The following is a 14,352-nucleotide window of genomic DNA, read 5'->3' on the forward strand; positions in this document are numbered from 1 at the left end:
CACACTAATATGTTCCTCTCTGTGGACGTCTGATCTGAAAGACGTGCGGCCTATGGCTACAACTCAACTATGACATCATCTCTTACATGCTTATCTATGACATCATCTCTTACATGCTTAGAAATTATGACGAACTGACCATAGAATAATGCAGGTGAGAAATATTGGAAATATTAATTTTTGGGGGCGCTCCGACAGTAGTAGTTAATTCTAAGCTAAAGGGAAATATGGAAGAATGTTGAAATAATTTTCCAGGGCAACGCAAGATTTTCCAGGACATTCTCGTTTTTCCCTCTCATTTTCCATGTGTTTTCCATGACTGGAAAAATCGGTCATCTAATTTTCCAGGTTGTCCAGGGCACGTGGGGAACCCTGAAACTTACAGAGGCAACATAAAGGCATACCAGAGTTCAGATCAAAACGAATCAATTATACACTAGCTGATGCATTATACATCTTTATGCAAAGCACTGCAGGGATCATTCATGTGACATCTTCATCTGAACGGTAACCACCGTCTCGTATGAAAATGTGGAGCTGACTTGCTGGTCATTATCATTTTACATGATCCCAGTCATTATTAGCCCTACTGAGGTGGAGCAGACTCGACAGTCCGGTACTGCTATAGGTACGGGCAGCGTTTAAACCTCAGTATCAGAGCGAATGAGAGAAACACGTGCGGTTGATGGGGGGTATTATTGACAAGCGGCTGGGCTGGATAGATAGAGGCAGAGCTACAGAGGAGCGTGTGCACTCAACGCTGATGTACTTGGCTGACTTCAAACAGTTCAGCGCCTCAGCCCACCAGCATCCCGATAAAAGTTTGCCGCAGTCATTAACCGTCTAAACACAAGTGCAACGGCTGTGTTCAAAACACTGCTCCGGACCAGCGAGGAGAAGAGCTCGCGTTTCCTCTGGCGGCCACGCCGAACCTTAAAGCAGCAGCATTCCATAGATGCACCCACGCATTCATGATGCAGCCCCCCCCCCAACCCCACCGCCCCCTCATGGTGCTCATTTCCAAGGGCAATGATCCTATTAATACGAGGGAAAACAGTCTACATATTCACAAAGCCTAACCTTCAATTTACTGGGCCGGTGCCACGAACAACACCCTGCTTAATTCAAGGGGGGGGGGGGATGGGGCCCGGAGACTTATGATGATGTGCTAGGGAGATGGCAACGTGGCGATCTATACAGTGGCGGCGGGCCTCAAATGCTAATCACCTCTCCCCTAAATGATGCTAATACACTTAAAGCATCGGCAAGCGTTCTGGTTCAGCAATAGACGGTAAGTAGGATGGGGTTCGGGGTGGGTGGTGGGTGGGTGGGCGAGGGGGGGTGATGAATTCGATGGAATACATTTGAATCAGTTAAAAGGATTGGGGGAGGGGGCTGCAATAAATGTTTAATAAAGGAGCCGAGGGGAGAGCGAAGCTACTTTGGCACAAAAATAGCATTCCAGCTGATTAAAGGGAAACGCAAGTCAATTAACGGATTCGCAGGCGCCGGAGACGGTGCGGGTTAATTTCCACGCTTCGCCGCTTCGACAGAAATGAAAAGTGCCGAACAAGCGAGCGTATTATTAAACAGCAGATAGTCGCCGACGTTCCTCCCGCAGCTGAAGGCACCAGAGAGGAGGGGAGTTGTTTGACTCGGGTGTCACCGGGTTTGAAAGATAAACAGAAGCGGGACTCTGCAGGAGCGTTGAATTTACCATGAGACATCTGAGCACGAGCGAGGTTTGTTAAACCGGTTTTGATGCTCACGTGGGAAAAAAAAAACAACCCCAAAACAAAAGGAAACACGGTGCACTTTCAATACAGCCACTACCAGAGGACTGTTAAAAATAACCCCCCCTTTCACTTCCAGTGCTGAAATGCACTGGCCATTTTATCCCCAGAGGGTGCAACAACAAGACAGCCCCGTAAAATACAATGATCTCTGCTGTTACGCCCTTTTCCCAGTAACCCCCCGACCCGTGTCTGTGCGTGTGTGTGTGCGAGGGGCAGAGGCGGCGAGTGATCTTTTGGGACCTTGCGTAACTCGAGCTCCCGGTCTGAATTTTAACATGCGCCGGCCTGTGACCTCATTCTGCGCGGGCGGCAGAGGCAGAAGCGGGGACCGTTTCTGACAAGCTGTGGATGGAGGAGACTCCCGGAGGCCCGGGCCGCTCCTCAGCAGCTGGAGGCTGGCCCGTCCCGAGGCCCAGGTCCCCCGCCTCCAGGTCTTCCTGGTGTCCGGGTTCGGCGTTGCCCCCCACGTGCTCCTGCTGGTCCTCCTCCGCTTTCTCCATCTCATCGGGGGTGCCGTCGGCCATCTCCTGCAGCTGCTCCTTGTCCTGAAAGGCAAATGGCAAGTCTTATTTTCACAAGCTGTGTGAGAAAGATGTGCTTCTCCTCCGTCTACTATTCAGTCGGGTGCTCTGCTTCACTCGAAAACAGCACATCAATATTGATATCAATAGTGCTAGCGGCACTCAACCAAATTAAACGAGAGTTAAGACGTGGCCTTAATTAGCCATATTTATTAGCTCATCAGGCTAACACAATTCGGCACAGAACTCCTCATCATAGTGCCCTAACTAAAATGGTACCAACATCCAATTCAATTCATCCATCCATCCATTATCTGAACCGCTTATCCTGCTCTCAGGGTCACGGGGATGCTGGCGCCTATCCCAGCAGCCATTGGGCGGCAGGCGGGGAGACACCCTGGACCAGCTGCCAGGCCATCACAGGGCCCCCCCCCCCCCCACACACACATACACATTCATACCTAGGGGCAATTTAGTACGGCCGATTCACCTGACCTACATGTGTTTGGACTGTGGGATGAAACCGGAGCACTCGGGAGGAAACCCACGCAGACACAGGGAGAACATGCAAACTCCACACAGAGGACGACCCGGGACGACCCACCAAGGTTGGACTATCTTGGGGCTCGAACTCAGGACCTTACTGCTGTGAGGCGACCGTGCTAACCACTGCGCCACCCAAATTCAATTCAATTCAATTTATTGTCATTAAAACAACGTGCAGGTGGATGTTAAAAACGAAATAGGGGACAGGGAGCTGCAGTAGCTGCTGCTCCCAGCGCGCCGCCATCTTGCTGTCTTGCTATCCCTTACATTACAAAAATAATCCTCGGGTGCACAGGGGCGCCAATTTGCTCAAAGTGAACTTTTATATCTAATGCAATCCATTCTACTGTGATCTGCACACAAAACAGCTCCACAATGAGACGCAACACACTGCCCACAACACAGGCTCAGATACCACATGCACAAGACTGAGAAAAGCCCTCTCGGCGGCGGGGGTTATTTGTTCTGGACAACAAATAAACAAACAAACAAACAAATAAAAAGTGGCATGCCTTAAAGTCATATGTCTCATGCAGCGTTAACATTACTACAACTAGATTTCATCAACAACTATCCTGATATTTAAGTCACAAATGCCAAATGTGCACCAAAAGCAATCAAAATGTCCATTTATATTTCTTCAGGACAGGATTACGTTGGGTTTACCAAGATGTGCCAAGGTACCCAACAGCTTTTCGGTCAACTGTAGGGAAAGTCTTACCTCACGGGGACTGAAGAGCCTGGCCAGTGGCCTGCACCACCCTGGCAGAGAGCTGGTCAGCGGGGGTCCGCAGTGTGTCAGCGCCGGCTTTAGATATCTGTGACCATGTTAAGGTACGGTGGTAGGGGAGGACAGTCTGAATTTGCCATTTTGAATAATACATTGCCTCTTGGTTTCCCCACTTAACTTGTTCTTTTCTGCAGGTTGTTACAGCCAAGTGAAAGCGCGAGCAGGTCAGTTTAATTGGTATTCTTCATTGGTGCCGAGGCAAGTATAACTAGAACATTTGAAAGGGAGTGCAGATTTTTGGTATCCACCATTTGTGTGTGTGTGTGGTTGTGTGTTTGTGTGAGCATTGTGTATTCCTTGCCGGTCACCGAGGCCAGGAATAGGGCAAAGTAATGTTTTCAGCCAATTCCAAACCAGGCCTCGGGCCACTCGCCTATAAATGTAATGTATTTAGCCGAGGTCTCACAAGAGGCACGTTTCGTCGTTACATGAGAAAATAAGCAATTCTGGTGCTCTGCTGATAGATTTCACGGCCTCGGCTGAGATTTAGCAAATCAAGGTGGGGCTAATAGGTCCTATTCGCTCATCCAAGTGCGTTAGACCCAGGCAGGACCTCGGGCTTGAAAATGATCCTTTTTTTTCCCGCTGCAGATGCCGAGGGGCAAGTGGAGCCTCTCCTCGGGGGAATTACAAGCAGGCATGCAAACTGGTTAGGGGGTGAAAAAGGTGAGAAGGATGCGTGAGCAGAGAAAAACACAGACCCACTGGGGGGGTCCGGGGGTATGCCCCCCCCCCTGGAGATTTTCTTTTTTTAAAAACAAGCTACTAAATGCCCACGTCTGATGTGTTTTAAGATTGCTCTGGTGCAATGCAGAATTACAGGACCGAGCAAAATGAAGTACAAAGTCTTAATCTATTAAATGCAAATGTAGTTTTACATATATGCACACATTAAAAAAAAAATTAACATAGGGCAGCCCCACCAGATACATGACTAATTACAGTTATTACTCTCCATATCCGCTCGGTGCCAGAAGTCGTGTTAAAATGTGAAATGAAAAACTACAAATGTGAATATGAATGAGTATCCTGTGTTTCAGGACTGGTGGGGAGGACAGGACTAGAGGAGTCTGTCCTTGTTTTTTTTTCTTCTTGGCCTGGACCAGTGCCTCATGGGCCCGCTTTTGCTGTTTTGCCATATGCCTCAGCCTTGCCCTCTTCTCTGCAGCCGTCTGCCTTTTTGTACGAGCCAAAAAATGTGTATTCAGACGTGTTATTATTTGTTTAGGCTGCACAGTTCTTTCATGGTTACTATCACTTCCGGTTTTAACCACATGGGTGTGGTTTCACATTAGGGCGAGTAGCGCTCCTCAGAGCCCTAGAAAGAGAGAGTTACGTCAACTCCGTAGACGTCAATGGGGCCAATTATTTAACAGCAGTGGCGGATCACGGGAGCCCCGGATAGCTCCAAACGGTGCGACCCGGGGCAACAGGATTTCTATGGCGGAGGTATTTATGTTTCTCGCATTAATCAAAGGTTAATTTACAGGTAAGAAGCTACATGTGACATTTTAACAATGACCATTTTACAAGCACGTTTGAATCAAATTAACGATGTAATTTAAAGCGTGATAGCTCTTCAATTTCAAACAAAATATTAGTTTTAATGTTCCTACACATGCGCATAGAATATGTGTCACGTTGGACTATATCTATATATAAATGTAAAAATCTGAAAATATGGGTTAGTAGTTACCAGAAATCGCGGCTAAGCAGTTCATTTAAATGACCCGACCAAGCTTCGTGTGGAACTATTCGGCGGCTACATGAACCACGTGACCCTCTCGCGTTCTGACCCCTCATCGACGTAACTCTCTCTCTCTCTCTCTCTAGGGCTCTGGGCTCCGATATTCTTGTGCTGACGTCACATCAGGTAGAGATTGGTCTTGGCTTAATCATTCCAGTACAACTGCTTGTCCTTCTTTTTTGTTTTCATTAATAAACATTATAAAACGCATCTGGAGAGGCTTTATGGATGTGTATGAACGCGTCACAGCGACGAGCCTACTGTAAACTACTAATAAGACACGTTAGCCCCCTAGCTAACGGGTCTGACCCTTTAGCCGAGCGGTTAGTGATGTCGCCTTGTGGTGCAGTACACCCCGTATCGAATCCCGCACCGGGCAAGAAAATAACCGGTTACACTACTTAGCGCCCCCCTATTCATAGTCGCTACGCTTCTGCTCCCCTAAGCACCGCCACATGGTTGGCAGCCATACTTGCTGTGCCGCCGTTGGCGTTTGTCAGTGATTCCTGCTGACCGGATGTTCTTACAAAGTGTGCGGCCCATCTCCCCGTACCTGACGACACCCCCCCCCCCCCCAATGTTGGCTAGCTTGCTAACAATCGGCTCTGTGCACAACTGTAGTCCCGACTTCCGGTTTCTACTGCAGCGGTCATACCAGTTTCCTGTTTGTTGGCGCGTGCTATTGACAATGGCATATTTTTCGCGACGCCTGCAAGACGTACCATGGATACATGTCAACGACACGCACAGAACTGTCGACACACTTTCACCTGCACATACCAGCAAACGGGTGAAAAGTTTCAAGTTGTACATATCAAGTTACGTCCACAACTATGAGGATGAGCGGACGGACGGACGGACTTGTGGATGTAACTTGATATGTACAACTTGAAACTTTTCACCCGTCTGCCTGATAGGATAGATAGGACGCCTTCTCTGTAGTTTCTTGGCTTCGTTTCGCTCCCCCCAACACGTCACGTCACGTCACGTCACGGCAGGTCGACGGTCTGGGCTCGCGCTTTACTGTGACTAGTGAGTTGATTGGCTGCTGCGTTTTGTTGACAGTCGATGTATCAGTATCAGATGTTCGCGCTCCATTGTCTTTGAGTAGGCAGCCCCCACCACCACCCACCCAATGATTTCTCAGCGGATCCGCACGAATCACGTAGGTGACCTATTTTGGATTCAAAACGGCGAATTTCATCGAAAGGTGGGAAGTTTGCATGCCTGAGAAGGCATTTCTTAAGCCGAAAGGTGAGAGGAGTAAAAGTGGGTTATCTTCTGAGGAAGAGTAGTCGACCTTCTGTCACCCCGTATGTGTTTCATATACGCATAAAGGCTTTAATTGGACAGTGCCGTGGGCCGAACAGATGTTTGTGAGAAAATGTGGGGGTTTCTTATAGCTTTTTTTTTTTACCCCGACGTTCTGTTAACGTTGTCTAGTGTGTTCATTGAAGAGTGGCACACAACGCGTATGCTGACACGAGACATAATGCACGTCAATCAAAGTGTCACTCGAGTAGAGACGTCTTTCGCTTGGAAGGGACTCTAGTGGGCTTTGGCTGTCACACTTCGAGGAGTTACACAAGCAGAAAATAGAAACAGGAAACAGAAGTGAGGACTTCTCATTCACACGAGACGTCGTGAGAGCGCAGTAAAAGCAGAAACAATGACACAGCCCCCCCCCCTCCACGTTTCGCTGACATCTTCATTACAGTAAATCCATCTACTGTACCGTTGGCACGGAGACAAACTTCTACGCAACGGTATCAAACAAACGGCTCCCTTCGCACACGCACAGCAGCTGTCATCTTACTGTCGAGGCGTGCCGTTGTTCTGCAGGATCCCTGCCAGGAAGAATACCACTGACATCATGCTTTTCTGATTACAGCACAATGCAATGCGGAGAGACGGAGCTGGATCTCTGCTCATGCAAGCATTAGGCCCTTCACACTAGTTTTGTCTCAGCGTGCTGTATAGCTAACACATCTAATATACTGCAACCATCACGGAGGCGGCGGCACGGTGGTTAGCGCGGTCGCCTCACAGCAAGAAGGGTCCTGGGTTCGAGCCCCGGTGTAGTCCAATCTTGGGGGTGGTCCTGGGTCGTCCTCTGTGTGGAGTTTGCATGTTCTCTGCGTGGGTTTCTTCCGGGGGCTCTGGTTTCCTCCCACAGTCCAAAGACAAGTAGGTCAGGTGAATTGGCCATACTAAATTGTCACTAGATATGAATGTATGTGTGTGTGTGTGTGTGTGTGTGTGTGTGTGTGTGTGTGTGTGTGTGTGTGTGTGTGTGTGTGTGTGTGTGTGTGTGTGTTGGCCCTGTGTCTAGGGTGTCTCCCCACTTGCCGCCCAGTGACTGCTGGGATAGCCTCCAGCATCCCCGCGACCTTGAGAGCAGGATAAGCGGTTCGGATAACGGATGGATCACGGATGAATGGACTCGCTAGCACTTGGCTAACGGTTCGGACCCTTTAGTCGACTGGTTAACGTAGACGTCCATGGTGCGGGAGACTCGGATTTGAGTCCCGGCTGCCCCCCCCCCCCGAATTCGCTACATTCGTGTCAGAAGTGCGACGGTGAGACCGTGAAGCAATCGGAAGCGCGTGCGCCCAGAGGCGCGAGGAAGCTGGTATGCTGAAGCGCGGGGACGCGCTCCTCGAAGGAGACCCGTGGTGCGGGAGACCCGGGTTCGCGTCCCGGCTGCGGCGGTTCCCGGCTGCCCCCCCCCCCGAAATCGCTACCCCCCTTTCTCAGTAATAAAATCTGACCTGAATAATGTGCCAATGCGAGACTTTGTGGAGGGAGATGTACCAAGTACAGTGAGAAGTGAGATGACAACAGCAGCACTGCAGAGGGACCGGCAGAGGGACCGGTAGAATGACCAGCAGAGGGACGGAAAGAGGGACGGGCAGAGGGACCAGCAGAATGACCGGCAGAGGGACTGGCAGAGGGACGAGCAGAGGGATTGGCAGAGGGACGGGCAGAGGGACCTGCAGAGGGACCGGCAGAGGGACGGGCAGAGGGATGGGCAGAGGGACAGGCAGAGGGACAGGCAGAGGGACCAGCAGAATGACAGGCAGAATGACAGGCAGAGGGACGGGCAGAGGGACCGGCAGAGGGACGGGCAGAGGGATGGGCAGAGGGACCAGCAGAATGACAGGCAGAGGGACGGGCAGAGGGACCGGCAGAGGGACGGGCAGAGGGATGGGCAGAGGGACAGGCAGAGGGACCAGCAGAATGACAGGCAGAGGGACCAGCAGAATGACAGGCAGAGGGACCTGCAGAGGGACCGGCAGAGGGACCAGCAGAATGACAGGCAGAGGGACCAGCAGAATGACAGGCAGAGGGACCAGCAGAATGACAGGCAGAGGGACCTGCAGAGGGACCGGCAGAGGGACGGGCAGAGGGATGGGCAGAGGGACAGGCAGAGGGACCAGCAGAATGACAGGCAGAGGGACCTGCAGAGGGACCGGCAGAGGGACAGGCAGAGGGACCAGCAGAGGGACCTGCAGAGGGACCAGCAGAATGACAGGCAGAGGGACGGGCAGAGGGACCGGCAGAGGGACCTGCAGAGGGACCAGCAGAATGACAGGCAGAGGGACGGGCAGAGGGACAGGCAGAGGGACCAGCAGAATGACAGGCAGAGGGACCAGCAGAATGACAGGCAGAGGGACCTGCAGAGGGACCGGCAGAGGGACGGGCAGAGGGATGGGCAGAGGGACAGGCAGGGGGACCAGCAGAATGACAGGCAGAGGGACGGGCAGAGGGACGGGCAGAGGGACCAGCAGAATGACAGGCAGAGGGACCAGCAGAATGACAGGCAGAGGGACCAGCAGAATGACAGGCAGAGGGACCTGCAGAGGGACTGGCAGAGGGACCAGCAGAATGACAGGCAGAGGGACTGGCAGAGGGACCTGAAGAGGGACCAGCAGAATGACAGGCAGAGGGACCAGCAGAATGACAGGCAGAGGGACCTGCAGAGGGACTGGCAGAGGGACCAGCAGAATGACAGGCAGAGGGACTGGCAGAGGGACTGGCAGAGGGACCAGCAGAATGACAGGCAGAGGGACTGGCAGAGGGACTGGCAGAGGGACCAGCAGAATGACAGGCAGAGGGACTGGCAGAGGGATGGGCAGAATGACAGGCAGAGGGATGGGCAGAGGGACAGGCAGAGGGATGGGCAGAGGGATGGGCAGAATGACAGGCAGAGGGACTGGCAGAGGGACCAGCAGAATGACAGGCAGAGGGAAATGCTAATGTACAGCTGAAAACACAGACCTTTGTGTTGTGCTTCGTGACGGGGGGGGGGGATTTGTCTTTGTTCTGTGACCTCCAAACCACCCTGTGCCACAACAACCTACGAAAGTCTTCTTGATAGGAAAAATAAAATCCAGTTGTAGGTTCAAGGGAAGTTGACAGGAGAGAAAACCGCGTGCTCCAAAAACATGTTCATCCTCTTCCTTGGTCCGCTTGGGTCCTGGACGAGCACGACAACACCGCTCCGCAAATACTATCGCTTTCGGACAAAAGCGGCCTTTGTACACCAGGGCGCATAATGAATGTGTGCGACTTTGGGGGATGCACACAACACAGTTCCCAGGCATAAGGGTAACCCCCCCCCAAAAAAACAGCCCCCCCCAAGAACAACAAAGGGAAAACGAGGGCCACAGAAGATCTAATACGTCATTTGGTGCTTTTTCCTACAGTCTTGCGCCGTTATCAGCAACGCACAAGGGGTGTGGGGGGGGGATACGGGCACCCTCCTGACAGCAAACAGGATTTATTTATAAATGTCTCGCAGGAGGTGGGGGTGGGGGAGACAGGGGGAGTAATGACTTCCCCGGGACCTGCAGGGCTGAGGCGTCTGGGTGTTTGCATCAGCACGATACCCTTGTGTTCTACACTTTACTACGCTATTACAATTGCCAAAGTCACTTTTTGTTGAGTGTTCGTTTGTGTGTGTGTGTGTATGTGTGTGTGGGGGGGGGTTGTGTAAAAGGTAGGCAGCAGTTGCCTGCAGCTAGTGGCCCAATTGGCGCTTCCAGCCAGTGACAAAGTGGTTATTCTCTCCTATGTAATAATATTTCCCTGACTTGCAGACATGTACACTCACAAGCACCCTTATCTGAGCCAGGGATCATATCCAACCCCCCCCCCAACCCATCCACCCACCACCATCACCCCCCTCCACAGACTCCGGTTCATATCACATCCTAACACTGCACCTCAGCACACGCAAAACTCAAACATATTTTACTCTAACCTTTACTCAAACCAGGGGAAAGTCTCGCGGAGATTAGAATCTGCTTTACAAGAGGGCTCTGGCCTAGAAGGCGGCAGGAAGGAGGAGTACATCAAGGTTACCGTCAAAGACAACACAACAGAATACAAGACGGTGCGTGAGCATGCATACATATATGCATATTAATATGGTGCACGTACACAGTAGTGTAAGCATCGTAGCGAATTTGGGGTGCAGCCGGGATACGAACCCGGGTCTCCTGCACCATGGGCGACTATGTTAACCAGTCGACTAAAGGGTCCGACCCGCTAGCCAAGGGTTAGCAAGTCTAGTCATCCGTGGTCGTTACAATATATTCCGCTTCCGGTGTGCGATGCCGTGTTTTTGTCCACGTCTGCGTCTAAGTTTGTTTTGTCTTCGTTTGATGGCTGGGAGAGCTGGCGCTGGATCGGCTGGGAGCGCTTGGTCTGCTGCATCCTGCGGGCCCAGAGACCACGGCCCTGATCGGAGCTGTGAAGCAGTAACACCAAGGGCGGTCTGAGAGGATGTGGAAGCAGGGCATGCTAAGCTAACGGCTAGCCCATGCAGACCGGCAGTTCCGATAACACCGAGGACGGTCTGGCGGCGGCCTCGCCTAGCGTTGACTTTGTTTTTAGTGTCGTCTTGTGGAGTGCGGGGAGGTGTGTGAAAGGTGTCTGGCTGGGAGAGCTGGCGTTGGATCGGCTAGGGGAGCCTGGTCTGCTGCGTCCGGTGGGCCCAGGGACCACGGCCCTGCCGGAGCTGCGCCTGAAGACAGAACACCGAGGGCGGTGTGACAGGACGCGGAAGCGGGGCAGGCTAAGCTAACTGCTAGCTCATGCAGACCGGCAGTTCCGACAGTCATCCTGGCTGGCCTTCGTTCTCTGGGCAGTGGACTTTTTTGGACTGCGTTGCACCGAGTGGACTGTGGTGTTAACTGTTTGTGTTGTTTTTGCTTTGTTCTCTGTTTTTGTATGTTTTTGGTAGTGTCATTTTTGGGAAATTTGGGACGTGTGTTTTTGTCTTTTGCGTCGCACTGCTGTGGGCTGGAGGAAACAGAATTTCGCTTCTTTTGTGTACTTGCGTACACGAAAGAAATGACAAATTGTTCTCGATTCCTGATACGTGCACCCTTACTCTTGACCAGGGTTTGTATTTATCCTCTAGGCTAACACAAAAAGCTTGTCCTCTTGCTGTATGTGATATTGTATTGTAGGTCAAAGCCCCCCCCCCCTCCCCCCAACACACACTTCTGACTTGATCTCATTCAAAGTGCAGTGCATTGCATTTTCATTTGCAAAAAACTGTCAGCGGCAAAGTTTCGAGGAAGGATTCTGCCTTCCAGATGATTCTGCCTTCCAGAAAACCTTTTAGCCAAGCTGGCGTTTTCATAGGCGGAGCTGCTACCGCAGCAGCATACCACGCAGTACCTGCAAAAAAAAAAAGGACGGCACGCTGAGATTAATCTCTCGCATCACTCCTGAGAACCGCTGAACCATTTGATGTAGTCACCCTGGGTCTCTGACACGCAGGTGGCTTCCAGGGCGCCGGCGCCGGGACAAGAACATTCCCTGGCAGGCCCGTAAACTGCAGTTTGTAAATCACTTCACCTGGCAAGATCAAACGGACTTTGTTGTCGGTCAAAATCAATGCTCGGGGTGGAGCATTGTTCCTAATGAGCCTTAAAGCCGGCCTGACAGGGAAACGGTTAAAGGAGCCGGCAGCGGGTTGCGCCTTGGGGATAAAATACCGACAGCAGAGTTTGCGGCTCAATTACCTGGCAGCAGGATGTGAGCCGAGGCCGGCCTCACTTGGTCTACTTCAAAGACGACACACAGACACAGACACACACACAGACACAGACACACACACACGATCCAGGCCTGACTCACGCTCTCACCTGCATCCACATAATGGCAGTTCAGTACAACAAGGTGCACAAAAAGAATAGACTAATCAACCCTGCGTTGAGTTTTTAAACTCTAGCCACGGGGCGTGCTGTTCAGATCCATCTAGTTTCTATGGAAACGGAGACTGCATAGCTGTGTTGCAGGAAATGAGCGGTTTAGATGGATAGCATAGTGATGGAAATCTTAAACGTACGCTGTGTGTGTGTGCACGCTGTGTGCGCATGTGTGTGTGGGTGTGCAAGCGTGTGAGCGTTGGGGGGCACTATGGATACTTGCTTTGTAGCCTACGGATACTGACTCACTTGGCTGGACTGGCAAGAGCCGCCACCTTCTCTCATTAGAGGAGCGGTGTGAATAGACGGGTCTGTCGGAGACACACGAGCGCATGTGGCGAGCGAGTAACACCGTATGAATAGCCATCCATCCGTCCATCATCCGAACCACTTATCCTGCTCTCCCGTGGGGATGCTGGAGCCCATCCCAGCAGCCATTAGGCGGCAGGCAGGGAGACACCCTGGACAGGCCGCCAGGCCATCACACAGGAACGACATACCCCCCCCCCCCCACACACACACACATAGTCATACCTAGGGGAAATTTAGTGTGGCCAATTCACCTGACCTACATGTCTTTGGACTGTGGGAGGAAACCGGAGCACCTGGAGAACATGCAAATTCCACACAGAGGACGACCCAGGATGACCCCCAAGGTTGGACTGCTCCGGGGCGTGAACCCAGAACCTTCTTGCTGTGAGGCGACCGCGCTACCCACTGCGCCACCGGGCCATCCACTGTGTAAATATGCTCATTTTATCTTTTTTATATGGAATTTTCCCCCTTTTTACTCCCCAATTGTACTTGGCCAATTACCCCACTGTTCCGAGCCGTCCGGGTCGCTGCTCCACCTCCTCTGAAGATCCCGGGAGGGCTGCAGACTACCACATGCCTCCTCCGATACATGTAGTGTCGCCAGCCGCTTCTTTTCACCTGACAGTGAGGAGTTTCACAGGGGGGACGTAGCGCATGGGAGGATCATGCTATTCCCCCCAGTTCCCCCTCCCCCCTCTAACAGGCGCCCCCGACTGACCAGAGGAGGCGCTAGTGCAGCGACGAAGACACATAGCCACATCCGGCTTCCCACCCGCAGACACAGCTAATTGTATCTGTAGGGACGCCCGACCAAGCTGGAGGTAACACGGGGATTCGAACAGGTGATCCCCGTGTTGGTAGGCAACGGAATAGACCGCCACACCACCCGGACGCCCTATTTTATCTTTTTTAATCGCCTCCGTCATTGTTCTGCTACAACAAACCCAACCAGAAAGTCGCTCCCCGCACATTTTAGCCATGGTGGCAGTAACTTCTGCAGCTCGGGGAACCACAGTCACTTGGTGTGGACTGGCAGACGTCGCTGCCATACTGAAACGAGGACTTAAGAGCAGCGCTTTTACGCAGGGACACAGCTTCTGCCATCTTCACCACCGCAAACTTTGTTTGCTGATGTGGTGTTCTGACAACAGCAGTGTGTGAAATAACGCCAACCGCTAGGACACTTCTGGCCCTGGGTCACTGTTGTTCTTTAACTGGCCTACTGCATATGACATCATCCTCATCTTACAGTAGTTGTTTTGGTTTAAGGGATCCTGCATAACACCACAACAGCAGAATGGTGTCATGATAATGGGCTATGAATAATGGAAATGTGACAATGGAAGGGAAGCGGAATCCAGCCCTTTCCTTCAGATGAGCCGTGACCTCATCTGAGCTCAGCTCCTTGGCT

At 51.9% G+C, this 14,352-nt stretch overlaps 1 protein-coding gene across 1 annotated transcript in view; it reads right to left on the bottom strand.

Moving 5' to 3' along the window:
- Positions 1-677: 677 nt before the first annotated feature.
- Positions 678-14,352, bottom strand: part of LOC130130154 (sodium/hydrogen exchanger 9-like) — a 162,885-nt gene continuing 149,210 nt past the window's right edge. The window contains exons 18-19 of the mRNA XM_056299891.1: positions 3,585-3,681; positions 678-2,341 (exon numbers count right to left, since the gene is read on the bottom strand). Coding sequence (XP_056155866.1) covers positions 2,090-2,341; positions 3,585-3,681 — 349 coding nt within the window. The 3' untranslated portion in view covers positions 678-2,089. The remainder of the gene's footprint in view (positions 2,342-3,584; positions 3,682-14,352) is intronic.

This window comes from Lampris incognitus, chromosome 19, assembly GCF_029633865.1.
Source record: "Lampris incognitus isolate fLamInc1 chromosome 19, fLamInc1.hap2, whole genome shotgun sequence".
Classification (NCBI taxonomy): Eukaryota; Metazoa; Chordata; class Actinopteri; order Lampriformes; family Lampridae; genus Lampris; species Lampris incognitus.